The sequence below is a fragment of the Cydia pomonella genome, chromosome 3, assembly GCF_033807575.1.
Source record: "Cydia pomonella isolate Wapato2018A chromosome 3, ilCydPomo1, whole genome shotgun sequence".
In the NCBI taxonomy this organism is placed as follows: domain Eukaryota; kingdom Metazoa; phylum Arthropoda; class Insecta; order Lepidoptera; family Tortricidae; genus Cydia; species Cydia pomonella.
The window spans coordinates 11196690-11223873 of NC_084705.1; the positions used below are offsets into that span (position 1 = coordinate 11196690).

General features: G+C 37.5%; 1 protein-coding gene across 3 annotated transcripts in view; it reads right to left on the bottom strand.

Annotated features, from left to right (window-relative positions):
• LOC133516056 (tachykinin-like peptides receptor 86C) overlaps positions 1-27184 on the bottom strand; it is a 74625-nt gene that overhangs the window by 21084 nt on the left and 26357 nt on the right. For all 3 annotated transcript variants that reach the window (XM_061848773.1, XM_061848772.1, XM_061848771.1), the window contains exons 6-9: positions 26676-26753; positions 25844-25991; positions 10437-10633; positions 5009-5112 (exon numbers count right to left, since the gene is read on the bottom strand). In XM_061848773.1, the coding sequence (XP_061704757.1) occupies positions 5009-5112; positions 10437-10633; positions 25844-25991; positions 26676-26753 (527 nt within the window). The remainder of the gene's footprint in view (positions 1-5008; positions 5113-10436; positions 10634-25843; positions 25992-26675; positions 26754-27184) is intronic.

The following is a 27184-nucleotide window of genomic DNA, read 5'->3' on the forward strand; positions in this document are numbered from 1 at the left end:
AGAGTATGTTTTGGCTCAAAAATTTCAAAGCCGATCATCATCACCCGTGAAGTCTTCACTGTAATGATGATTTCTATAGTAATCTAAATTGTATTTTATTATTAATAAAACTCGTGTTGACAGTTGCAAGCAGACTAATTTTATTTCATCCGAAATACACCGTTATCGAGTAACAAGTTTTTACTTAGCACTAACAGATGGCAGCACTGGTATGGAATGCATATTATAAATAATGATTTTGTTACAATTTTAACACCACCACCTAACAAAATCAAAAAACAAACTTATATTTATTATACAGCTGTAACGCCTAATAATTTAACAAATTTATGGTGTTTAACAGAACACAAACTTTTTGTTAAAACATCTGCTGGCATTTCAGCTGTTGGCATATACTTAATTTTAACAAACTTATTTGCCACAGCCTCTCGGACAAAATGACAGCGAATGTCAATATGTTTTGACCGCCTATGAAACATGGGATTTATAGCCAATTTTTGTGCACTCTGATTGTCGTTATATAAAACAATAGTATCACAGCTACCTAATATTTCAGTAATAAGATTTTTTAAGTAGATAGCTTCTTTACATGCTTCTGACATGGCTACAAATTCTGATTCAGTACTAGAAAGTGACACAGTTCTTTGTTTTCTACATTCATAGGATATGACACTATTTGACAATGTAAAACAAAACCCAGAATATGACCGTCGGTCATTGACATCTGACCCCCAGTCAGCATCTACAAAACATTCGAGAGATGAATTGTCCTTTTTATACACAAGACCATAATTTTTTGTTTTGTGTAAGTATTTTAAAATCCTTTTAGCATGTTTCCAATGATTTTCACTGTGACAATTATTAAATTGGCTTAAATAACTCACACTATATGAAATATCAGGTCGGGTCAAAACTGACAGATACATTAAACTACCTAACAATTGTTGATAAGGATATTTCTTATCTTTACATACATTTCCTGATTTTTCACATTGTAGATTAACTTCCATAGGAGTTTCAGCTAACTTACTGTCAATCATATTAAATCTGTGAAGCAATTCAGTTACATACTGTTCCTGATCTACTGTTATCATACCATTTTGGACCTTGACCCTCATGCCTAAACATTGTTTTAATTGACCTAAGTTTTTGATCTTAAAATTAACACTTAGCTCCTGTACTAATTGATTAGTAGCTGATTTACTGTTGGAGAAAACAAAAAAATCATCAACAAACAGAGCTATGATAATTTTAGTATCACCATCAAACTTAGTGAACAAACATGGCTCGAATTTAGATTTCTTATAGCCAAGACTATGCAAGTACTCCTCTACTCTTTGATACCAAGCCCTAGACGACTGCTTGAGCCCATAGATAGCCCTTTTCAATTTTAAAACTTTATTATTCATTTCATCACTGCAGTCAGGAGTAACAGGCCGATTCATGTACACTGTCTCATCCAAAAACCCATTTAAAAAAGCAGTAGTTACATCCAAGTGACTTACATCTAAATCAAGTTTTACAGCAAGAGCAAATAAGAGTCTTAATGTGGAGTATCTAAGCACTGGAGAAAATGTCTCATGGAAGTCAACACCTTCCTTTTGGGTGAAGCCCTTTGCAACTAAACGCGCACGGTATCTCACTTTATTTTCTAAATCTATTTTCTTTTTGAACACCCACTTACACTGAACCACTGTGCTATTCTCAGGATAGTCCACTAATTCCCATGCACTGTTCTCTTCAAAAGAATTTAATTCTTCCCTCATAGCCTCCTTCCAAAATGAAGATTCAGGGCCATTCAGAGCTTCCTGGAGACTAATACCTCCTTCAATTGAGCTTTGACTTGATTCCACACACATATTTGTGAATCCATATCTCTCTGGTTTCTTTATTATTCTTTTGGTAGGTGTGGCACTGGATGTAGTTTGAACTGGTGCTTCTTCAGTCACTGAAACGCTTCCCTCTCTGGTGTTAGGCTCATGGTCATCTGGAACGCTTGGAACCTCAAAAAACTCTGCCTCATCAGATTCAACTGAGGAATTCAGTTCTTGTCCACCATGATCTTGGGTCTGGACAAAATGCTCCATTTCAGTTTGAACTTCTTCTTCTACAGAATCCACCTTCTTTTCAGGACCTGAAATATCAATCTGCACGCTGTTCTCCTTCTCAATTCCTTCTTCAATTATAATTACATCCCTACTTGTAATTATATTGTTGCTGTTAGGATCATACACTCTATAGCCTTTGACATTATCAGCATAGCCAACAAGTATACACTGCTTTGCTTTCTTATCCCACTTTAGACGACGCTCTTTAGGTACATGAACCATAACTTTACTTCCGAATATACGTAGGTTACTTACATCTGGCTTTTGCCCCGTCCACATCTCATATGGTGTTTTGTTATTCAAACCTGATGCTATAGACCTGTTTTTCAAATACACAGATGTATGAACGGCCTCTGCCCAAAACTTTTTGTCTAAATCTGCATCAAACACCAAACTTTTAGCCTTCTCTGCGATCGAACGATTCTGTCGTTCAACAAGACCATTCTGTTCACTTGTATATGGGTTGCTCTTCTGATGTACTATGCCCGAGTCTTGTAAATATTTTTCAAAGATTTTATTACAAAACTCTAATCCATTGTCTGTCCTTATGGACAGAATTTTCTTTGAAGTTTGGTTTTCAACCAACAATTTAAACTGCTTGAAGTGTTCAAAAGCTTCATCTTTTGTTTTCAAGAAATAAACAAAAGTCATCCTACTATAGTCATCTACTAAAAGCATAAAGTATTTTGAGCCTCCTATAGATTTTGCTTCCATAGGCCCACATAGGTCTATATGTACCCTCTGAAGAACCTCTGTGCTTCTGGTACCAATGTGAGAAAATGGTAGCCGGGCTTGCTTAGCCTCACAGCATACCACACAGTTTTCTTTGGTAATATTTATCTTATCGTTCACTGACATTCCTGTAACTGCACCTTCATTCATTTTTTTAAGGTCGTCACTATTAATATGACCATATCTGCGATGCCAAATTCTTGCCGTCGTCGAAGACAAAAAACAGCTGTTCGATTTAAGAACATTCAGCTTATATACACCTTCGACTAAGTCCGCTGTAGCCACCAACACATTATCTTTGTTGAAGATGCGACATCCGTTTTTCTCGAATGAAACCGTATTGCCCTTGCGCAAGAGCTCGCTCACTGACAATAAATTTGTTGCCAAACACGGTACATACAATACGTCCTTGACTGGAATCTCGTATTCAAAACCCTCAGCTTCTGTGGTGATGCACAAATCACCACTGCATTCGACTGGTATTACGGTTTTGTCGGCAACCACGATCTCATTGACTCGAGGATTGTTTGACACATTTGTCAACCATTCTTTATTCGGACTCATATTACAACTCGCTCCCGAATCCACGTAGAAATCTGACGCGCTGAATTTTGCACTCAAAAATACTGCACTAAATGCGTTTGATTGCTTTCGTTTTTCAGTTTTGTCGATCATTTTACATTGATTTCTGTAGTGGCCCGGCTGATGACATGAGTAACAGGTTATATTTTTCTTGTTCGACGACTTGACATTGACATTTCTAGCCATAGACTCATTTTTAGTGTTGCCAGGTTTCTGCTTCTGAAAACCTTTTACGGCAAACGCTCCGCTAGACTGCGGTTCACTCGATTCCATATCGAGCAGTTTCGACTTAATAACATCTGCGTCAATAGGAATTCCCGAGTGCTCGATCGCCATTATCATTGGCGAAAACTTGTCCGGCAATCCTGCCAACAGTAACGATCCAATCCATTGTTCGTTTATGTCAAATCCCGTACCTCTCAACCGCTGGGATGTTTCAACAACCTGAGTTACGTATGACGTCATTGAATCACAATTCTCCAGCCTAATTGATATTAAATTACGAAGAAGGGTAATTTTTCTGGAAAAACCTCGATCATCAAACATTGATCTTAACTTGTCCCATAATTCCTTTGTGGTCTTCGTACTTTTAATATGGACGTATAAGGTCGGGTCTATTGTTAAAACTAGCTTCGCTCTGGCTTTTGCATCCAACGTCTCAGCCGCCGCAGCCGCCGCTGCCGTAGTCGGTTTATTCTCCTCGTCCGCTTTTTTGCTTAGAATGACATCAGTCATTCCTTCCAAGACAAGCAAGTTCTCAGCCGCAAACGCCCACTCATCGTAGTTTTCACGGCCCTTCAACTTTGGCACATTCGCGATAAAATTTGAAGCCATATTTTAACAAAATTAACACTGCTCAACTGAACAATAATTCTGGACTAATCTGATCGCTTTTACGTTACTTTTAGTGAAAAAATGCACTGGGCCCATAACCTAATAAAACTCGTGTTGACAGTTGCAAGCAGACTAATTTTATTTCATCCGAAATACACCGTTATCGAGTAACAAGTTTTTACTTAGCACTAACAGATGGCAGCACTGGTATGGAATGCATATTATAAATAATGATTTTGTTACAATTTTAACAATTATTATTATTAATGCATCTTTATAACTTTTGGGAATATAACCGAATCTCACTTTCCGGGGTAACTGATCTGATATTGATAATAATTCAATGAAAAGGGCACCTGCCCAGCCCACGATTTGCGACCGATTCCAAAATTTCGTTTTCCAAACGATAGACAACTCAGCCTCGAGAGTTCTTTTTTTCATTTCGTCGATATCGGCTCTCGTTCTCCGAATAATCTAGTTTTTGTCCGAAGAAAAACGGGAAATCTTGCATTCCACTATTTTCGGTTTTCATAAAAAAGTTACGGATCCATTTTTGAAAAATTGTTATCATACGATACCAAGCTATACAGCTCTAAAAAAATTATCTGATAAACATTTTCAACAGTTAAACAGGCGCAAAAAACCTACGATATAAGTTAAATAAAAAGGTGTATAAGTTTAATAATATTTAAATGAAAATTAGGCTTAAAAGAAGCGAAGGAAGTTGAATATGTTTCAAGAATATATTTTACCTGAAAACGACTTGTTCATCTCGAGTTGTTTACTCATTTCCGGCGGCGTCTTTGTCTTTGAAGAACGACACCAGCAAAGTACCACTCGAAAGTAAATCCGGAATCTGTTAAGGACAAATAAATATCTTTAAGTGTTTCTGTTTGGTCCTATGGTTGACTAGTAGAGAATACCTTTTGACATTAAGTCCGCCATTTGTAAATAATCGTATATCTATGTGCAATATAGTTTAAAGAAATAAATAATTTTGTAAATTGCAAAATTATTTATTGCTTTGGTTTTTCATTATATAATTGCTTTGGTTTTTTATAATATATTCCTTGAATATTCTCCTACTAGTTAAAAAACGACGTCATACGTATAAACTCGACACTAACATAAAAATATTTATTATAATAATATAGTACCGGTGTATGTGTATAGTAGCGGTGGTTGCCGAGTGGATATGACGTCCGACTTTTAATCCGGAGGTCGTGGGTTCAAATCCTCGCTCGTACCAATGAGTTTTTCGGAACTTATGTACGAAATATCATTTGATATTTACCACTAGCTTTTCGGTGAAGGAAAACATCGTGAGGAAACCTGCATACATCTGCGAAGAAATTCAAAGGTGTATGTCAAGTCCCCAATCCGCATTGGGCTAGCGTGGGGACTATAGCCCGAGCCCTCTCGCGCATGAGAGGAGGCCTGTGCCCAGCAGTGGGACGTATATAGGCTGAATTATTATTATAGTATAGTACCGAACTATGCACGTGCCACTGACTTTCTCAATACTTGTGTTGAAAACAACTTTAGATATTTAATAATATTCGGTGAAGGAAAACATCGCGAGGAAACTGGATCTAGTCCCGACAATACTAAGTATCTCCTCTGGTTTTGTAAGTCATGTGGTCGTCGCTTTTGTAAAAAAAACCCAGCCACCATCCACCAGCTACGCCAGTTAGGACTATTAGGATGCCGAGCGATCCCAAATACAGGCTCCATTGGGCTATGATATAAAGCCATGAATAACACTAGAAAGATGATGACAGAACGTCACCTTAGGCCCTTTGTGAAAACTAGTTTTGAGTGCAAAATCCCAGTTAAAATTAGTTTTGACTAAGGGAAAACGCATTTCACTTAAATCGGTATCATAATACAAATAACAGCACAAAAGAAATATAGAAAAAAACAATCGAATAGTATATTAAACTCATAGTTTTTAGAATGGAGATAACTGTAGTAGTCAGGCCATTTTTAGGTATAAATTTCATACAAGATTTTTTTTCCGGTATCATAGAAATACTGAGGCATGTCGGAATCAGTCAATATGAATTTTTTTGATAAGTATTTTTATTAAGCGCACAACTGTGATGTAAACTTTTGACGTCGCTGTTGAATCTCATGCTTCTCAAAATCTCTATGATCATCTTTTAAACAATTATAAAAGCAATTAAATTTCATATAAATGTTAACAGTCGTACGAAACCTAGGCCTTATTATAAAAATATAACTGAAGCTTATTTCAACTTTGTTCTTGGCCGAGCCCAAAATGAAAATCGTACAAAATTATGACGCGTAAATCGGGTCAAAATTTATAATAACGCTCGACATACGCTTTTCAAATTGCCAGCAATCCTGAAATTATACAAATGACAGCCGAATGACGTATAACCCAAAAAATATATAAATAGGTAGATATATTTTAATAAACTATATGACTTTTTGTTAAATGATCTCTAAAGTGACCTTTTCTAAGAATTTTCAGTGTTGCCTATGTATTTATACGCTTCATTAGTCACAGACTTCGTCACACAACAACCAATACTAAGAACACGCACCAATAAATATATGTTTGCACAGTCTTAATCATTAATTAAAAACACACATCAATATAGTAAATACATGAATGCTACTAATATATAAAGTGTTCCTAATTATAGTAGGTACTGGCACACTTATATTCTATTTTACCTCCTTGAGGGTATGATTTTCAGGATGCCAAGTATCCTTTATCTGCACAAATCCAGTTATCCAAACATAAATATTATTTATTTGTATCTCCTTGGATTTCACTGGCCTATAAATCCCGGTCTTTTGAAAGGCTTGCGCGGGGATATAGATCCAATACGTAGAGGCCCCTTGGAGAGCTTTAATGTCATGTAGAATGCCTGCTGGAACCAGTTTACAGGCGTAATATTAGACACCCATGAACCGGTCGCAGCAGGCATTGGGACTATTGTAGAAAAAGTGAACAGTAAAACGGTCTATAGATTGAAGTTTGGGTGGACAATGAGACTGGGTTATTGCAAAGACGTCCGGACACCTGCCATAACAATATTTTCACAAGTTATCGAGGCAGGCGGTGACTCGCTGCCCACTAGATGAGCCCCTGAAAATGTCGTCGTGAGGCCGACCAGGAGCAACACCGGTGTGAGCGACTCAGGGGTCTGGAGAGGTATACGCCGCTTTCTACCCAGTGACTGATAACAGCCACTGTGCCAACTCGCGTCTTAAGCAAATTTTCACTTCCACCCTTGGAGCATTTAGCTCTAACGACTCCTCTCTGGACGGTCAATGAAGGCAAGCCAGAGCTGAAAGTCCTGCGGGTCCCCTTGGGGTCCACTCCGACCAGAAGATACGTCGGAGACGAAGACCCTGACCGACTCTCGGGAGTTGTCGGGTCCGTGGGGTCGTTACTCCCCAACAGCTCGCCACAAGCTGCCCTGCGGTAACAAGCTGCCCTGCGGTATTATTATTATTATTAAGTAGGGTGCTAAAACCTTTTAAGATTGAAGTTAGTTTTTAAAATAGTTACAACAAATAAATGATGAAGTAACCAAATATTCTTTAATTGCTCGACAAAAAGAAAACCAAAGCAGAAAATGACTTTAAATGTAAATAAGGGTCGCAACAAGCAACGTCAAACTACCTCGACTATATCCTCTCCGGTTCTTTGCAATTAATTCAGGTTAACTTAGGAGACATTTGTATTTTAGAAAAAAAAATCTGCATTTTATAAAACCAACGTCGTGTTTTCAGTTTCAGTACAGTTCTCAGGATATGTACCCCTAGTGTAAATAAATTCGATTTCGAAACGTGACGTACGCGTTTGCGTTTAGTCTCATTTTTTTTTAGAATTTAGAAAGGATTAGAAAGAGCGCGTCAAGCGGGACGTTTTGGAAACCCAAAATCCTATACAAAATGAGACTTAACGCAAACGCATTCGTCACGTTATGATGTCCATTAAATTTACACTAGGGGTACTGATATATTATTTCAAATGTTGCAAAAGTCTCTCAATTAATTGTTCTAAGATTGTATAAACCGCGATTGTATAAAACGCATGTTGTATATTTTGTAGTCATGTTATTGTTGGTACACTGCTACACGAGAATAATTTAAACTTTATTAATATTCAACCGAAGTTAATATTTATCTCAGTCAAATAACAATATCTCTTTTGAATATTTTACTGCTCCACACCATTATAACTTTACCCTTATCGACCGATCCTCTCTTTGCAAAACAACCCCGAAGGCGCAAATATCGACTTGTTTAAAAAGATGCTCGACTGCTCGTTAAACTGAATTCTCAAAGTATTTGATATTTGAGTATCAAATGACACCATATTAATTTTATTTATTTATTTTTTAAGATACAAACAGCCTTTCATAGTTATACATATATAACACTGGAGATTTCCTTAAAACTAGACTTGCAGTTTCCTTAATGATTTTTTTTTAACATCATGTTTAACATAAATTATAAATTAATACATTGTAAAAAAGAGCTTGAGCACACAACAACTAAACAAAAGCAAAAACTTTGTTATTCCTACTTATACAATAATTAAAAAAAAAACTAAACAATACGATTTAATACTAATATAATTATTAATTACTTAACAGCGCCAACTAACTATTTGTGTTATTATTACACTGCGAAGATAATGTTTTAAATCTATTAAGCTCAAGCTCAAGCTTTATAAATTCGTTGTACAACCTGCACGCCCTTGTAATAAAACTATTTATTGAAAAAAAGAATTAGATGTTTTACTAATAAATATTTTTATTCTTAAAAAAAAAGCGGCCAAGTGCGAGTCGGACTCGCCCATGAAGGGTTCCGTACCATTTATCACGTATTAAAAAAACTACTTACTAGAGATCTGGTTCAAACCAATTTTCGTTGGAAGTTTGCATGGTAATTGTATATCATATATTTTTTTTAGATTTTTCATTCTGTTATTTTAGAAGTTACAGGGGGGGGGGGGGGGCACACATTTTTTCACTTTGGAAGTGTCTCTCGCGCAAACTATTCAGTTTAGAAAAAAATGATATTAGAAACCTAAATATCATTTATGAAGACTATAGGTCTTAAAAATGGTATATTCTGCATCTTTTTTACATTCAATATTTTATATAAATATGTTTACTTGTACATTAATAAATATTTTTGCATAATCCGTCAAACTAATATATAAGAAAACGAGAATAAGAGATTCAAGATAATCGTTATATTAATGGCGATTTCCAATACGTCGACGTCGGGTCTGAAGCATTATCAAAGATTACCATTTATCAAGTCAGTCGACGGAGAGATACATTGGAGAGCAATCGAGTATAAGCATGTATATGGAATAAGGCTGAATAACGCATTGCGATTAGTTGACGCCATACGCAACTGGCTCGGAATAACTTATATTACAATTGCTAACTACTGTAATATTCTGACTTCGTCACTTTACTTCACAATGTTTTGAGATTACACGATGTTGCTAACTTCAAATAATTTCTTTAAAATATTGCAAAATGAGTATCATTTAGCCATTTTAAACCAATGTTACACTGAGCTGCTATTCTCGAAATAAAATATAAACTATTAAATATAAATAAATTATAATTGTTTAATTTAAGCTGAATATTACCCAGCAGTTAACTCAAAATGGGAAGATTATGCGTTTGATCTTTATGTCAGTGTAATTAAAAGTGCGATAAAGTCAATTCATTATTATATTTAAATAAAAAATAAAGCTTATGTTTGACTAAATAAATAACCATTTGATGAGGGTAATAGACAACTTAATTTCAAAAGTCACCTAACTATTTATTAGAGTTCTAAATATAAGTAACTCAATTTTACTACTCGTTAATTATTGGAAGTGCAGTACCCCTAGTGTAAATATTTTCGACAGCGAAACGTGACGTACGCGTTTGCGTTAAGTGTCAATTTGTATGAGATTTTTGACTTTCCAAAACGTCCCGCTTGGCGCGCTGTTCAAAAACCCATACAAAATGAGACTTAACGCAAACGCGTACGTCACGTTTCGAAATCGAATTTATTTACACTAGGGGTACAGATGTTTTTCAGTCGTATTTTACCCGCCCACGGCGTCTAACTCGTTGAATATGAAACACGAATAATTCTACAAATATACGAGTAGGTACTTACTTATTGCTCATCCAATAGTAGATAAGTGGGTTGAACATGGAGTTGGCCATGGCGAGCCAGTAGAAGAGCAGGTAAACGTGCTGCGCCACCGGTGCGGAGGCCAGGCGCTGGTGGTGGTACACCAGCACGAAGTAGGCGTGATACGGCAGCCAGCACAGGGCGAACACCATCACCACCAGAACAAACATTCGTACCACCTAAGAAAGAGAAAATATAAAAGAATTATCTCAAACTTGCTATGAAATGATGACATGACTTACGTCAAATTAGGTCCGGAAATACTACATATCAGGTACGATGAGTGAAGATGATATGTAAAGGAATTTCATACTTCCTTACACACCTAGGACAGTAAAGTAAAGTAAAGTAAAAATTGTTTATTTCAAAAAATATTCACTTGGATATAGTTTTTACTCACCTCCACACTAGGCTTTGCCTGTCCCGTGGAGGAGAGAATAATAATCCTAAATATCTAGCAACCTTCTTTTGTTTTTTGACGTCAAATTGTGACACAACGGCTTGTCATCCAACCATCAACTAGCTTCAGTTAGCTTGGTACGGGGATTTGTTGTGCATATTCGTTGTTAAGCAACGGCGGTGGCGCATCGCGCAGGCGCGCGGACTTACGCGCGTAAGGTTGTACACCGCTGGTAGAGTGGCGAGCCGAGTAGGTCGCCACAAAACAAATTGACTACAATTTTTTGTTTTAATTGCATGTTTGAGAAAAGCACTATACATATCTCGGCGAGAAACGGGGTTGCCGGCCGCGTATTTCTATCCGCGTATATATGTACTTGGCCTGCAACCCTACGTTTCCCGGCCTCTATAGTAATGTACTATTAATGACCGTGCTTAGATATTGGAAATGAAACGATACAAAACTACTGATTTTGAATAAGCTGTATGTACAGTCAGCATCAAAAGTAGCGGATGAAACAACGCGCCAAAAGTACCTGATATTCCGGATAACTTTTCCAAATATAGATAAATTTCTACAATTCGCGTTTTAAAGTTTATCTTTTACAGTCTTAGGTGTTCTATATTAAAGACATCACTTTTTGTTAAGCTGTTATAGAATGGTAGATACTTATGAAGCGTTATTTGATCCGCTACTTTTGATGCTGACTGTACATACATACAGTCGAGTTCACAAACATCTTTACAAACCAATGTTCCTTAAATATAATTATTTACACGACCTTATTGTCACTGTCTTAGAGATGTGTGGATATATTTTTGGAACATTGGCTTGAAAAGATGCTTGTGGATTTGACCGTACGGTATACTCGTATACAGGGTAGTCCAAACCTTAACGTCCAAAGAAAGTAATTAGATTCCTCACATCAAAGGCTGTCAGAATATACCACATGATGGTTAGCCGATTTTTTGTAGTTTTTAACCGACTTCAATTTCATAGAAGGAGCAGGTTCTGTATTCGGTTGTTTTTTTTTATGTATCTACACCGATTACTCCGACACCTGTGGTCCCATTTGAGTGATTATTTTTTTGTTTGAAAGGAGTTACCTCCAAGTTGGTCCAATTTTAATTAGGTTCTGATCTGATGATGGGATCCATGAGAAATTGAGGGAACTCCTCATTTTTTTAAAGGCACGTGTATTGGTGATTTGGGTATTTTCTTAAGCAAACCGAGCATTTTCTCTCAAAAACCATCAACTTGATGAAGTCGATCTGATGATGATGATTTTCTGATGATAATGATGATGATTTTTTTTAATGTAATATTTTCACCGATTACTCCGACACCCGTGCTCCGATTTGAGTAATTCTTTTTTTGTTTGAAAGGAGTTAGTTACCTCCAAGTTGGTCTCATTTTAATTGGGTTCTGATCTGCTGATGGAATCCACGAGGAATTGAGGGAACTCCTCAATTTTTAAAGCCATGTGTATGGTGATTTGGGTGTTTTCTTAAGCAACTGAAGCATTTCCTCTCATAAACTACCAATTTGATGTAGTGCAACTGTAGCCTTACCACGAGTTTGAGTCTATATATTAATTGACGTGTTCGTAACTTACTTTCTATACATCTCGCTCGTACTAATAGGATGCCAGTACGAGCGAGATGCATAGAAAATAAGTTATGCTATAGTAAATATGTCAGTGTCAAACTCGTGGTAAGTCTACTTACTGATTATGAAGACCACGGGCGATATGTGGAACTTACCTGTTATAATTGGGTGTATTTTTTTGTTATATAAGTATACATATAAGTTTTTTTTTGAATAACTTTTGTTATTATTTAAGTTGTATATGATAATATAAATAAATGTAATGAGTGTATTATGATTTTTGATGTAGGCAGTGTTGGAAATAAAAGTTGAGGGATAGGTCTGAGAGGTATGAGAGGTAGACGGTGGTGGTGAAGGTAGACGCGGGTCTTAGGTTGGGGTTTGAGGGGTTTGAGCTTGACGAGTCAGGCTTTGCGAGGTTAAGGGGTCGAGGGCGTGGTGAATAGATGGGTCGGAGACTAAGGGGTTTGCAGTTGAGGAATCGTGAGGTCGCTAGGGTTTGGTGTTGGTGGTTCAGGGTCAAGGGTTTCAGTGATCACGGGTTGATGTGCTGTGAGGTTGAGTGATCGGGAGGTTGAGGGATTGGGCCAGTGGCGGGGCGGAGGATAGATTTAGAGTAGTGGCAGGAATGATTTCCCAGACGCACTCGAGGAAAATCCTGATTATTTATTAAAGTTAACGCATTTAGTGTTAAACATGATTGTTTTTCATTTATGCGTCGCGCGTTACTCATAAGCTCTTAACAATACCTTGTAACTAAAAATGGAAAAATAAAAACTTTTAACAAAAAAAGTAAATCGACTTCAAAAAGGATAAAATAAAATATTATCCTTTTTTAAGTATATCTGTTACCAACTGATATGTTTGAAGTCGGTGCCAAGCCAAATTGTAACAATACATGTCAAAAATAATCAGCTTTATGTCTACACACATTACAACTGTAGTAATAGGTATTATAATTAATTCTGTCTGTCTCTTTGTTACCTTTTTACGGTTCAATATCTGAATCGATTTAGGTGAAATTTGGCATGAGTCGGTCCTGGAATTGTTTTATATTTTGACTTGAATAAGCGTCACTTTTAGGAGACTATAAAAGTGACGCTTATTTTATCACGTGGATTATGCTTTCCATCATACACCTGCTGATCAGATAAAGAAACGCTCGTGAAGTTGTTATGAGACCTTTTAACAATGACACGTGCCCGGTGTAATTTTTCGCATCACTGAGTTTGTATTTGTGTGGCAAAGGTTTCTATCGCAGTTATTTTCTTATTTTTATTTGTTTAGGAAGGTACGAGTAGGAGGTAAAAGGAAAATCACTTCGTTTTTTTTTTTTTGCTGTATCCATATTTTCACCCCATTTTATACATATAAGATAAATGATAAAACTTGATGGTTACTTTGTTTTTATACTACGTCGGTGGCAAATAAGCATACGGCCCGCCCGATGGTAAGCGGTTACCGTAGTCTATGGACGCCTGCAACTAAAGAGGTGTTACATGCGCGTTGCCAACCCTAACACCCCGCACACTCGTTGAGCTCTGGCAAACTTACCGGCAGGAACAAATCACTTACTTATTTATTTGACATTTTTATATTGGTCATAAAGGATACTATTACGAAACCACTTAATTTTTTTTTATGAACTAGCAGTTACATATTACATATAAATTATGAACGGTATTTTTTTGTGAAAAGGCTCCGTAAGCCCCGCCATGACCTGGGCGGATTAGCGGTTTTAGGCATCTGCCGCTAATGCAGGTAACGCTGTTCGATTCCTCTTTGGGCGCTGGAAGCCTTGGTAACTTTTTTATTTTGTATATTACATCTATCAGTCTAGCAGGAGGTCCCAATACGGGCATTGATTTTTGAGTTCCTGAATTGTGGATGTTATATACTATGTATCTATCTATACATACCAAAAATATGTATACACGACTTTATTGCCCATGTATTAAGGTAGTGTATACATATTTTAGGCACTTTTTTCGTATCGATATTTTCAGACGTGACTGTACCTACTTATATGTCTGATAAGTGAGACCTCAGAAATAAAGCGAACGGCTTCTGATTACCTATTAAGATTCTTTCTCATAAAACTTCAGCAACAAAGGTTCGAATGTGTAGGTACTTACCTTAATTCTTTCGGCAAAGTTTTACTCAGTCAATAAACTTGGGACTTTGCAGACTTCATTGCGGTGATCGTGAACCGCTGAAGTTCGGGACACCATTCAATTGGAATTTAAAGTAGAGTAGGGTAAGCGTGACGTTGAATTAATAATGAATAGATATTTAAGAAGGCATCAAAGAACGTTTTTAAGATTCCGTAGGTAATTTTAAAATTAAAACTTTTCTCCGTCGATAGTTCATACAGTGCACGCGTTGGTAGTCCGATGCAGACTGCGTCGTGCGCTCGATGAAAATGCTCCTTGTTATGGAGCGAAACATGTCGAGCAATCATCGACTTTATATGCATGAGCATGCGTGAGTGACCCGATTTAATATATTTAATATGTCAGCGTCTCACGGAAGTTTTGTTATTAAGATGGTTCATCCTGGGTTTATCCATCTGTGAATGAACTTTTGAAGGTATCATCTTGTTTTTTTTCCCCACTTCAGGGACACTGTCTCTTAAATACAATGATAGTGGACGACTGCTTCTCCATACAAACGTAGTCCCCATTTTCTTTCCGGGCTATTGATATTATGGAAAATGCTATTACGTAATTTACTGTATATTAATCATAGCTCTTTGTTTGATTTTTTTTCATTATTATGTGTTAGGAGCGAAAAACTAATTCCATACAAATTTTCAAAAGCTACAGCGTAATTATTATAAAATCGAAAAAAAACAAACGTAGTCATACCTGGAACACTTAGAACTCTTTATAAACTTAAAAACTTTCTACCTGTAAACACGAAAAAGATGTTAGTGCAGCCCTTAGTGTTACCAATTGATTACGGGGATGTGTGCACTACCAATATCACTCAGGAATCACTCAATAAACTAGACCGTTTCCTCAATAAGTGCATTCGATTTATATTTGGATTTCGTAAATATGATTGTGTCTCCTTTTACCGCCGGCAGCTCAACTGGCTTTCCATCCGTCGTCGTAGGTCCTTCCGGATCCTTTGTGTCTTATTTTCTATCCTGTTTGAGCCTTCTGCTCCTGGCTATCTCAAAAGTAAATTCGTCTTCGATACTCCTCGTCTAGGATGTGAGCTGCGTACCTCCCGCATTCTCAAACTTACCGTACCTTTACACCGTACTGGTTTTATAACTAACTCCAGTACCGTCCAGGCTAGTCGTCTTTGGAATTCACTCCCTCTAAATATTAGACAAGCTCCAAGTAAGTTTTCTTTTAAGCGGATGTTACCTAAGCATTTGCTAAAACAAGAGCTCGAATAATATCCATCATTATTATATTTACAGTATGTGTTCTATCAATATGTGGTAGTTTATTATTATTATTTATTTATGTAGTTTATAAGTATGGTTTGTTTTTTTATTGTTTAATTTTTTTTTTCTCTGCAGCAATTCTAGGTATCTCTGTTTGGCCCTATGGTTGACTGGTAGAGAATGCCATTTGGCATTAAGTCCACCATTTGCACATTTTTGTATATATTTTGTGCAATAAAGTTTAAACAAATAAATACCTGTACAACACAATACAAAACACAAACACACAATACATCAAATTGCGTAAAACTGTTTTCTATAATGTTAATATTCAGAGAGGAAAGTAGTCACATGACTTCATCCTCTTACCTCTAAGGCTGGCAAAAAATCAAACATATAGGTAATGAATATATACATATGTCCCCAAAAAACATTTTTTGATAACCTACAATAGGATACTTCCCACTGACCTAGCAACATAATATTTGCTAGAATGCAATGTCAAAAGCATATAGCAAAAAATGTGAAACAGTTAATTTTAATACAGGTAATTGTAACTTTGGGAAACACTGCCGGACATGGCCAAGAAGATTAAAAAAATATTCTGCAAGTAATCTTCAAGTATCCTAATGGGCTATTTTACAAGTCAATACCATATTTTTTACAGTGGCAATTGAGGTACATGCATTTTTTTTATAAATATGCATGTGCACGATGTGTGTAGGCAAGATTACTGTAATAGTACATTATTTCAGAGGCCGGGAAAGGGCAATTCGTGTATGAGTTTCGATTTTGTACAATATACAATACTTTTTCTACGAATCATCTAAAATAATACTTCTTTTTACTATAAAATCTAAATAAGTAATGAAAATTGAAAAGTAGACAAAAATGTAGTACAAAAGACATAAACGCGTGAACACCGCCCGCCCGTCCCCCCGTTTAGTTTGTTCTATGGGAGCGCGGCGGCTCGTGGTTGGTTAATTTTTTATAGTTGACTACAGCGTATCGAAATATCGATTTGGGAGCCCACACATGAAAAGTATGCAATTTCAATTTCAATTCAAACACTTGATATTATTAATAAAATCAAAGTAAAGATAGATAGATCGGTAATCCGTTTATTTGTTTGCCATAATACACACAGGAAATAAAATTAATAAAATGACAAAAAAACAGATAATACAAAATCATACGAGAGAAATACACATTTATACAAAATAGAAGTAGAACGAAAAAAAATACATTGAAATAAGACTGTTCCATACATATAGGAAATGTTGTGTGCGTCGCAGCAAAACAAAAGAGTTCTGGCTCAGTATTACGCTTCACCCTATGGAAGAGGCACTGATATTCTGCCAGGACCAGATCACGTCCACCAAGATACAGTGTAAAATATGCAATATTCAAAGTTAGTACTTACCTAAATACCTTGTTTATAAAACTAGTGACATAATTATCATTGAAAGTGTGTACTTACATAGTTATGATATTGAAGTGTCAGTGTGATTAGCATGCTTAAGTAATACGTAGTGTCAAGTGTAATTATAAGAAGAAAATATTTTTTTATACATTATGAATTACTAAGACCAAATAAAATAATAGTATTAGTGAAGACTAAATTCGGTAATCAGCAACCAGGTAACCATGAGGGACTCCCAAAGTTTGCTTCTCCAAAAGGTATTTTTTTAAATGAAATTTGAAAGATTGCTTGGTTTTCATATGAGGATAATAGGTGGAGGAATATTGTTCCAGCACCTGGTTGCGAGATACCGAAAACAGCCTGTGAAAGCAACGGTTTTGTGGGGATGCGCTTCCAAAAGACATCGTCTGGTAGATCGAGTACCATGTCGTTTATAGGAAGAGGAAATACGTATTTTGGAGTACAAATATCCGGGCCTTTCGTTATTCAACACGCGAAATAGAATATTCGCAAGATTTAGATGTCTACGAGAGGACATATTTAATATGGACGCTTTCTTTAAGTATAGTACGGTCGCCAAATCTCAAAAGCCCTCTAGAAACACGATTTAATTGACTCGGCTCGGCCTTACCCACAACCGGTATCAATGTGTTCGGACAGTTCTCCTGATCACAGTACATGCGGTAGTAAAGCGGAAAAATGGTGGAGGGGATAGTAATGACGTCACAAAGATGGCGGCCGGACCTATTCTTTTTGGCGGTGTATCTCGAAAACCACTTAACCGATTTTAATCATCGAGGTGTCAAATAATAGCTTATATTATGGAGATTATTTCCTTTGCTACAAACATTTACGTGAAACCTATAGGAAAAAAAAAATCACAAAAAACAGTTTTTTTATAAAATTATTATTTTTTATTTTGTAAAAATCTCCGTAAATATTAGCATTTCGCAAATTTTGTTTAATATAAAACATATTGCTTCATTATCAAGGAATATAATGAGCCTTAAAACATACAGATCGAGGAATAAACAATGGAGCTACACTCATTTATTTGCGCATGGGTAACGATAACTGGCTTTTACCGGTCGAAACTGTGGTGACTGTTACGATACGTATTGAATGGAATTTATAGAGTATCGATTTTAATTACTGAAATTATAATGACAATTATAAAAACCAGACACAATAATGTTACCTTACTTCGACGTTTAGTCTCTTTTTTCGTCTTAATCATAGGTAGGTACATATTTCTTTTTACTTAAAAATTTTATACAGGGTGAACTTTTAACCACCAGTCATACTCTGCGCAGCGACTTTATAGGTCATACTGAACAACTTTTACTATTAGTAGTCCCCGAGCCGCTCCGAGGCCAGATTTAATTGACTCAGCTCGGCCTTACCCACAACCGGTATCAATGTGTTCGGGCGTTTCTCCTGATCACCGTACATGCGGTAGTAAAGCGGAAAAATGGTGGGAGGGGATAGTAATGACGTCACAAAGATGGCGTCCGGACCTATTCTTTTTGGCGGTGTATCTCGAAAACCACTTAACCGATTGTATTCGTCGAGGTGTCAACTAATAGCTTATATTATGGAGATTATTTCCTTTTTACAAACATTTACGTGAAACCTATAGGAAAATAATAATCACAAAAAACATTTTTTTTTTTATACATTTGGTTGGTAGGTTTGTCTTATGTTTTAAAGCAGTAAAATCTTTCAAGTCGAAACACAGTATAAATATACATTTTGTTGTCTAATCTAAAAGTATGATGTTCATTGTTTAAGACTGATTAGTGATTACTGAATTAAATAACATGCTATTTGTTATTTTTGTTTTATTTTTTAAATCAGGTATTAATTTATTCACTATGTATCACTATACAGGCAAAATGTGTATCATAGTTGGTCTGTAAGTACTTACTACTTGTGTCGAATATAGGTATAAGATGAAATTTTAACCACCAGCCATACTCTGCGCAGTGACTTTACAGGTCATACTGAACAACTTTTATTATGGGACCAATGCCGAATCACACAAGAAAATTTGGATCTGGAATGACACCCACTGGCTGTGCCCTACCACACAAAGCGAGATGACATTCACAATGCCCATACCTCTCTTTTGGACGTAGTTTAAGGACGTACCCGGGTCCATGACGCATGCTCGCCACACCGCTGCTTAAAATAAGCTGACGCACCGTAAATTGAACTGCGTAAAAATCGCAAAAAATATTACACGGAGATCTTATGGCAGACACCGTACCGGTGACGTAAAAGACGCAACTGTTTTGCGAACAAAAAAGATTCGCGTGAAGCACGTCACTGCGATTCCGTACCGTCACCGTTTTTTAAACAGCGGTGTGGGGAGCATGCGTCAAAAACGGTACGCATACGACGCGTCACTGCGATTCCGTATCGTGACCGTTTTTTAAGCTGCGGTCTGGTCGCACCTTGTATTGTATTGTATTGTATTGTATTCGGGCGATTTTTCCGCAACTCGACGACTTGCGCCTATTTTGCGTGATATGTTGGGGGTGGGCTAGTCCTGCCAGCCCAGCTCCTCGAGGAATCCTATCAAACCTTTGATGTTGAGTAGGACCTCGGGGAGGTCTCTCGGAGATCCGAGATGTTTAGCCCTGTATGGAGTCACTCCGCTGCATTCCAGCACCACGTGAGAGGCTGTTTCTTCTGTCTCCATGCAACCTCGGCACAGGGGACTGTCTGTGACACCTGTTGTGAAAAGATGTTTGTTAATAGTCCATGACCTGTTATGACACTGGTTACCATACTCAGTCGGACCTTCCCTAGTTGCAGGAGCGCCCTTGTGAGTTTTCCGTTGATGCCAGGCATGGCTTCTTTTGCCTGTCTGCATCCAGTCTGGTTCAGCCAGTGTTCTGTGTGTAGTTTCCCTGTACGTGCCAGCAGCATTGAGCGTACCTTGCTAAATGGTATCGGAAGAATCGGTTCCGGACCAATCGCCCCCGCATTCGATCCTTGCCTGGCAAGCTCGTCCGCAGCATCGTTACCTCGGGATCCACTGTGTCCCTTGAACCATTGTAGGGTGATCTTGTTATTATGACATACCTCCATTAGTCGTTCGTGGCATTCGTGTATAAGTTTGGATGTAACTATATGGCTATTTAGAGCCATTAAGACTGCTCTACTGTCGGAGAGTATGCGGATGGAGGATCCTACTACCTTCCTTGCAGTGATGGCAGCCGCCGCGTTTATGATGCCCATGCACTCAGCTTGGAATACCGAGTTATGGGCTCCTAGCGGAGTGGTGATCGACATGTCCAGGTCTTCTGAGAAGGTTCCAGAGCCCGATCCGCTGTCTGTTTTGGACCCATCAGTGAAGATTCTCAGCTCCCGGGGATTGAGTCCTTCATGATTGTCGTCCTCATATAACTGTATTTTGTACCTTTTATCGAAGATAGCTTGTTTGTGAATCCGGTCCGTGCCTGACCTAAGCACTGGAAATTCGTCATACACCTTACACCTTTTCCAGGCATACCATATCTTGAGGGTTCGCAACCTTACCGCTGAGAGACTGGCCTCTTGCTGTATGTGTAGGTGCAGCGGTGGAAGGTTTAGCATGACCTCCATGGCTGCAGTCGGGGTAGACCTCGTGCAGCCAGTGGTGGCCGCGCATGCGAGCCTTTGAAGTCTTTGTAGTTTGTCTCGTACGTTGCCTAGGTTTGTTCTTGGCCACCAAACCAGAGCACCGTAACAGAGTAAGGGCCGGATTATCGTCTTATAGAGCCAGAGGGTAATTTTCGGGTTGAGTCCCCACCTCTTACCAATCATCCTTCTGCACTGCCAGAAGACAACTCCCGCCTTGTCTATCCGTTTGTTGATGTGGTTGTTCCAATTGAGTTTATTGTCGAGAGTTAGTCCTAAGTACTTAACTTCATCGGACAGCTGTAGCTCAGTTTGGAAAAGTGTTGGTCTGGTAAAGTTGGTCGCACCTTTATATGGGACAGTCAAAATTTTTTTCGCGATTTCGGAATTGGTCCCATAGTAAAAGTTGTTAAGTATGACCTATAAAGTCGCTGCGCAGAGTATGACTGGTGGTTAAAAGTTCACCCTGTATAAAATTTTTAAGTAAAAAGAAATATGTACCTACCTATGATTAAGACGAAAAAAGAGACTAAACGTCGAAGTAAGGTAACATTATTGTGTCTGGTTTTTATAATTTTAATTATAATTTCAGTAATTAAAACCGATACTCTATAAATTCCATTCAATACGTATCGTAACAGTCACCACAGTTTCGACCGGTAAAAGCCAGTTATCGTTACCCATGCGCAAATAAATGAGTGTAGCTTCATTGTTTATTACTCGATCTGTATGTTTTAAGGCTCATTATATTCCTTGATAATGAAGCAATATGTTTTATATTAAACAAAATTTGCGAAATGCTAATATTTACGGAGATTTTTACAAAATAAAAAATAATAATTTTATAAAAAAACTGTTTTTTGTGATTATTTTTTTTCCTATAGGTTTCACGTAAATGTTTGTAGCAAAGGAAATAATCTCCATAATATAAGCTATTATTTGACACCTCGATGATTAAAATCGGTTAAGTGGTTTTCGAGATACACCGCCAAAAAGAATAGGTCCGGCCGCCATCTTTGTGACGTCATTACTATCCCCTCCACCATTTTTCCGCTTTACTACCGCATGTACGGTGATCAGGAGAACTGTCCGAACACATTGATACCGGTTGTGGGTAAGGCCGAGCTGAGTCAATTAAATCTGGCCTCGGAGCGGCTTGGCGACCGTACTAGTAAGGCGTAATATGTCTTCTCGGCGGGATTGAACAACAAAAGCGGAAACAAGCATTTTGGACTCTTTGGATAAGACGGCGCGTTTTTTTCCAGCAGTCGTGGCCCATACACTATATCTCCGTAGTAAATATTGGTTTGTAGATAGATCTTTGTCTAGAAGTCAGAATAAAAAAAAACGGTTTCGTAAAATGGTATGTATATTCCTAAGAAGGGGTTATTACGTCTATTCTTTCCAGAACACTGATGGGAGAGACAGGGAAAGGTACGAGTTGCGTTGTTTGGATATCCCTCTTAGTAGCAACTTAGAAGAACGTGTCCAAATACAACATATAGGTACAATTCGCGTAACAATGTATGTAAGTACCAGTATTTGATACGATCGCACTGGGAGTGTTCTACTTAAGGATCGAGTCCAATTGCCGGGTTTCACCCGACTTTGAAGAGGGTAATATAATATAAGATAGAGAAGCGCGGCCAGGAACTTGAATCACGGCTGTGTATCATAATATTTATAATAAAGTCAATAATTATTTATGTCCCTTAATGTTTACTATTAAAAGCGACTGCTGAAATAGGTACGTATTTCACGTTAAGGTACCGTGAAATCAGGAGGGCTAGCCAAGATGCCAATCGTTTGCGCTACAACAACGAAACGCTTTCTGTCTCTCTATCACTCTTACATATTAAGGCACCATGGTCCTTGCCCGGTGCGTGCCCGGGATCGCGAATATAATTGTTTTCGAATTGTATTTTTTTTTTAAAGATTTAACAAAAATAATAGATTAGTGCGATCAAAAATGAAATTACGCATTTTTAGAACCAATTTTCACGATAGATAATAGCTTTTGTGCAAAAATAGTAACTACCTAATTTTAATAGTACGTTTTATACCTAAGTTCGTGTTCTGAAAGTTGATAAATTAGATTTCGAATCGGTAAAGCTACTAGAGAAAGGCCTAAGGATTGCTATTCGCATTTTCCTAACCTTATTATGATCTAAAAAAGCCTTGCCATTTTTCAGAAATTCTGCTGGCTGCAATGAACTGACTGCTCCTTAAAAGCAATGGCCTTATACAGTCGAGTTCATAAATATGTGTAAATTTTTTCACATTATTGCAATGGATTAAAGTGGAGAAATGTGTACATATTTATGAACTCGACTGTACCTCGACGCAGAACCTCTAATTTATTTTGTTTATTTTATTATGTACCCACCTAAACAAAGTTCGGCATTATTTTAGCGTTACCAGTCTCGTTATTTATTTATATGTGCCTGCCTCGAAATGTGAATATAGGTAGTTTTTATTCTAAATCTACTACTAGAGTGGAGCGCACGTTACAGAAACTGAAATCCCTTCTAATTTAGTTTTAGTTAATTTTAAATTAATATTCGATGAAGGTCCATTCACATTCAATAATAATCAAAGTTTTGTTTCGGGTCTAGATCAAATAGATATCTATAAATAGGTACTTACAGTTAATACCTAGGTATATATTCGGTTCCACATTGTAACTATAAATAGATTGTAACCAGCTACGAAATGAGAATAACCTCCTCGGGCCAGCCTCGTTTTGGGAATTATTACATGTATTTCACGTATCGTTTACCAAATTTATTTTTAGCGAATAAAATAAGCCGAACTACTAATAAAAACCGGCCAAGAGCATGTCGGGCCACGCTCAGCGTAGGGTTCCGTAGTTACTCTTCCGTCACAATAAGCTAAACTGGAGCTAAAGTATAGTAAATTATTAACCAAGGGATTAAACGGTATCTTTCACCCGAGTTAAACAAATAGGCAAATTTGCATAATCAGTACCTAATTAAAGTAAGTCTTTTTACTATGAAGGGAAAACAAAACAGCTAAACTGATCATGTCCGCTATAGTTTTCATTTAATGTCTTTCTTAAGCTCTACTTCCACGATTTTTTTCATATTTTTTGGACCTATGGTTCAAAAGTTAGAGGGGGGACACATTTTGTTTTTCTTTCGGACCGATTATCTCCGAATATATTCACTTTATCAAAAAATGTTTCTTAAAAACCCCTATTAGTTTTGAAAGACCTTTCCATCGATACCCCACACTTTAGGGTTGAAGTGAAAAAAAAATTCACCCCCACTTTACGTGTAGGGGAGGTACCCTAAAATAAATTATTTTTTTAGATTTTATTGTACGACTTTGTCGGCTTTATTGATTTATATATCCATGCCCAATTTCAGCTTTCTAGCACTAACGACCACGGAGCAAAGCCTCGGACAGACAGGCAGACAGACAGACAGACAGACAGACACACAGACAGACAGACAGACGGACATGGCGAAACTATAAGGGTTCCTAGTTGACTACGGAACCCTAAAAAGGTAGCTTTAGTGATGGTAAAATGATTTGAATAGATTATATCGTTTAATATAAGTATTTTAACCTTCTTTGACAGAGTTGGTAGATCACCTAAATTTTACGTTTCCACTAGCCGCCATGGCTTCGCACGAGTACACAAATTGTACACCTAAACCTATCTCAAGAATCACTCTAATGACAGGTGAAAAGCAAAGATACAAACACAGACAGACTGACGCGGCGGGAACTTTGTTTTAGGTGTGGTGATTTTGTCGCTTAGCGTGATATTAAACTGCTGCCTCCGTCAACACCTTCCTCAAATGATTCACTGCATCGGGAAGTGATGCCCATTTGGGCAAGAAATACTCACCTTGGGAGATATATACATGTTACAAGGGTGTCAGTGTCACACATACTCTTATAAATGAAACTTTTATAGGACGACTCGCGGCAAACGGTGCTCTAGAACATAAAAATGAAACATACTGGCAGTGGCGTAGCTAGGCGTGGGCGAATGGGGCCCTTGCCCACGGCTCGCACTTAGAGGGCGGGTGGACAAACCCAACCTTTTTATTACCTTGGGAATAGGTACACACTGAAAAGGGCCTCGCAGATGTGTTGTGTCGGCTAGATTAGTTCACGCTACGCCACTGTACTGTTTTTTTTTAACGTCGCATATACAATGAGTCTGATAATATCTGCGAGTTGTACGAGTACGTAACTTGTAGAACACAATTAACAATGAACGATTCTCATTTCGTAGCAAGTTACCAAGACGAAAACAGATACGTACACGAAAATAGTATCGCAAAACGTAACTTACAAACAGAAATAGCTCATTCTCACTTCGTAGCTGAATACGAATAGAGAAAAGTAGTTACTAGTAGCACGTTGAGGTTAATTATCCTCAAATTACGATGTCCATTTATTTGTGCCATATATTACGTGATACACATTATTGTCGGGGAATTATCGCCCTAATTAGAGTAGGTGGCGTTATAGATCGTGTCATTGACGAAGACGCGTGCCTTGACTCATATTGTCATGTCATAAAAAGGTTAGACTTAACAAATCTGCGAGTCATTGTGGATGACAAGAGCTATACTGTCGTGCACGTAACGAATACACATTAAAAAAATATTGTAATTCCCGTTTCGTAGCTGGTTATTTGCCAATTACAATAATGATTTAAATTATTCTGAAGGGAATGGAATAAATCATTCCCTTTTTTCATACCACGCCGGTGGCAAAAAAGCACTATGGCCCTATGGACGCCTGCATCTGTAACTCCAGCTGATTGCGAAACTCAGTAGCGTAGTGGGTATAACGCCTAATCCACGAAACGAACCGTGCGTGCACGCCCGGTGCGTGCGTTTCGTGATCCCCAAGAAAGGGATGTCAGTATGTATTGAATTACAACTAACCTTGCGTTTGGCTCTGACCACCTGCATCTGGTGGTGTGTGCACTCGCCGATGGCGCGCCCGCGCAGCGCTGCGCTCATGCGCGCGTACGCCCACACCATCACAGTCATGGGCAGCACGTACGTCACGCCCAGGAACACTAAGTTGTAGCTGTAGAGAAACACGAGCGTTAACCGTTTACTAACCAATGACTGTAAAGTTACGTTGACACCAAACTGTCGTTATTTTTGTAAATTCCTGTCTATAGTAACAGTCATTAGGTGAAAATGATGGACTAAATACTGGGTCAAATAATTATTACATGTATGAGTAAACCGATTTACATAAGATGATATAAGGCACCATCTTCTAGCGCTATAGTGAGAGAGCCTTATTTAAATATGCTCGAGAGTGAAGCAAGTCATCGGTACCGAGAAAATTGTTGTTATAATTACATGTCGATTAAAACAAAAGAAAACGTTTAATACAATGTTACTACCATGAAATAAAGTAAGTTTTAATGTGAAAAATAGAAGTAGATGCCTATATGTATTTGAAATTATATTTGTGGAGCGAAGTTCATTCAATAATTATAGGAGATATCCGTCGAACCTTGTCTAGTTTCTCAACGTGTCCTATATAATATATTATACTGTTATAGGTATGTCAAAATAAAACCATTTAAAAAATCACTTATTCTAGGAGACACGCGCCATGAACAAGAGATTCTTAATACTGTCAGTAGAATTAATTGGTTACCGCAGAAGTCTAGCAGACAATGGCAGTATTATGTTTTCTCTCTACAAAAACAAACGATGCAGGACAGTAATATAATTTAAAATTTTATTTTCTTACCAATAATCCGTCTTAGATGTGGGGTAGCTACCGTCTGGCCATTTAATGAAGCATATTTCTCTTTCACCGTTTATATACCTGTAAAAGCGTTTGATATTAGATTGGTATTACAATTGCAACAACAAGAAATAAAATAAAAAAATAAACACTTCCAAATTCCAAACTGAAGGATGGTATTCGAAAGAAACAAATTACGAACAAGAATTTGGACAAGAACAAAGGTTAATTTTGTATTAAGAAGAAACGTCTGGCGTCTGCAAACGGTACCACAAAGCTTAGAAATAAATGAAAAGTGGAAAAATTCACTGTCTCGGGTGAGACGGGAACTCGCCACTTTGGATCACTAGCTCATAGCTCTGACAACTGAGCTACTGAGACCTCACTCGATGACAACGAATATTTCCATCATATCACTCATATTATGCGATGATTAATATGGAGTGGCGCATCGTTACTGGTGAATTTCCAATATGACTAAGCTTTGAAGAACAAAGGTGTTAAAATAAATT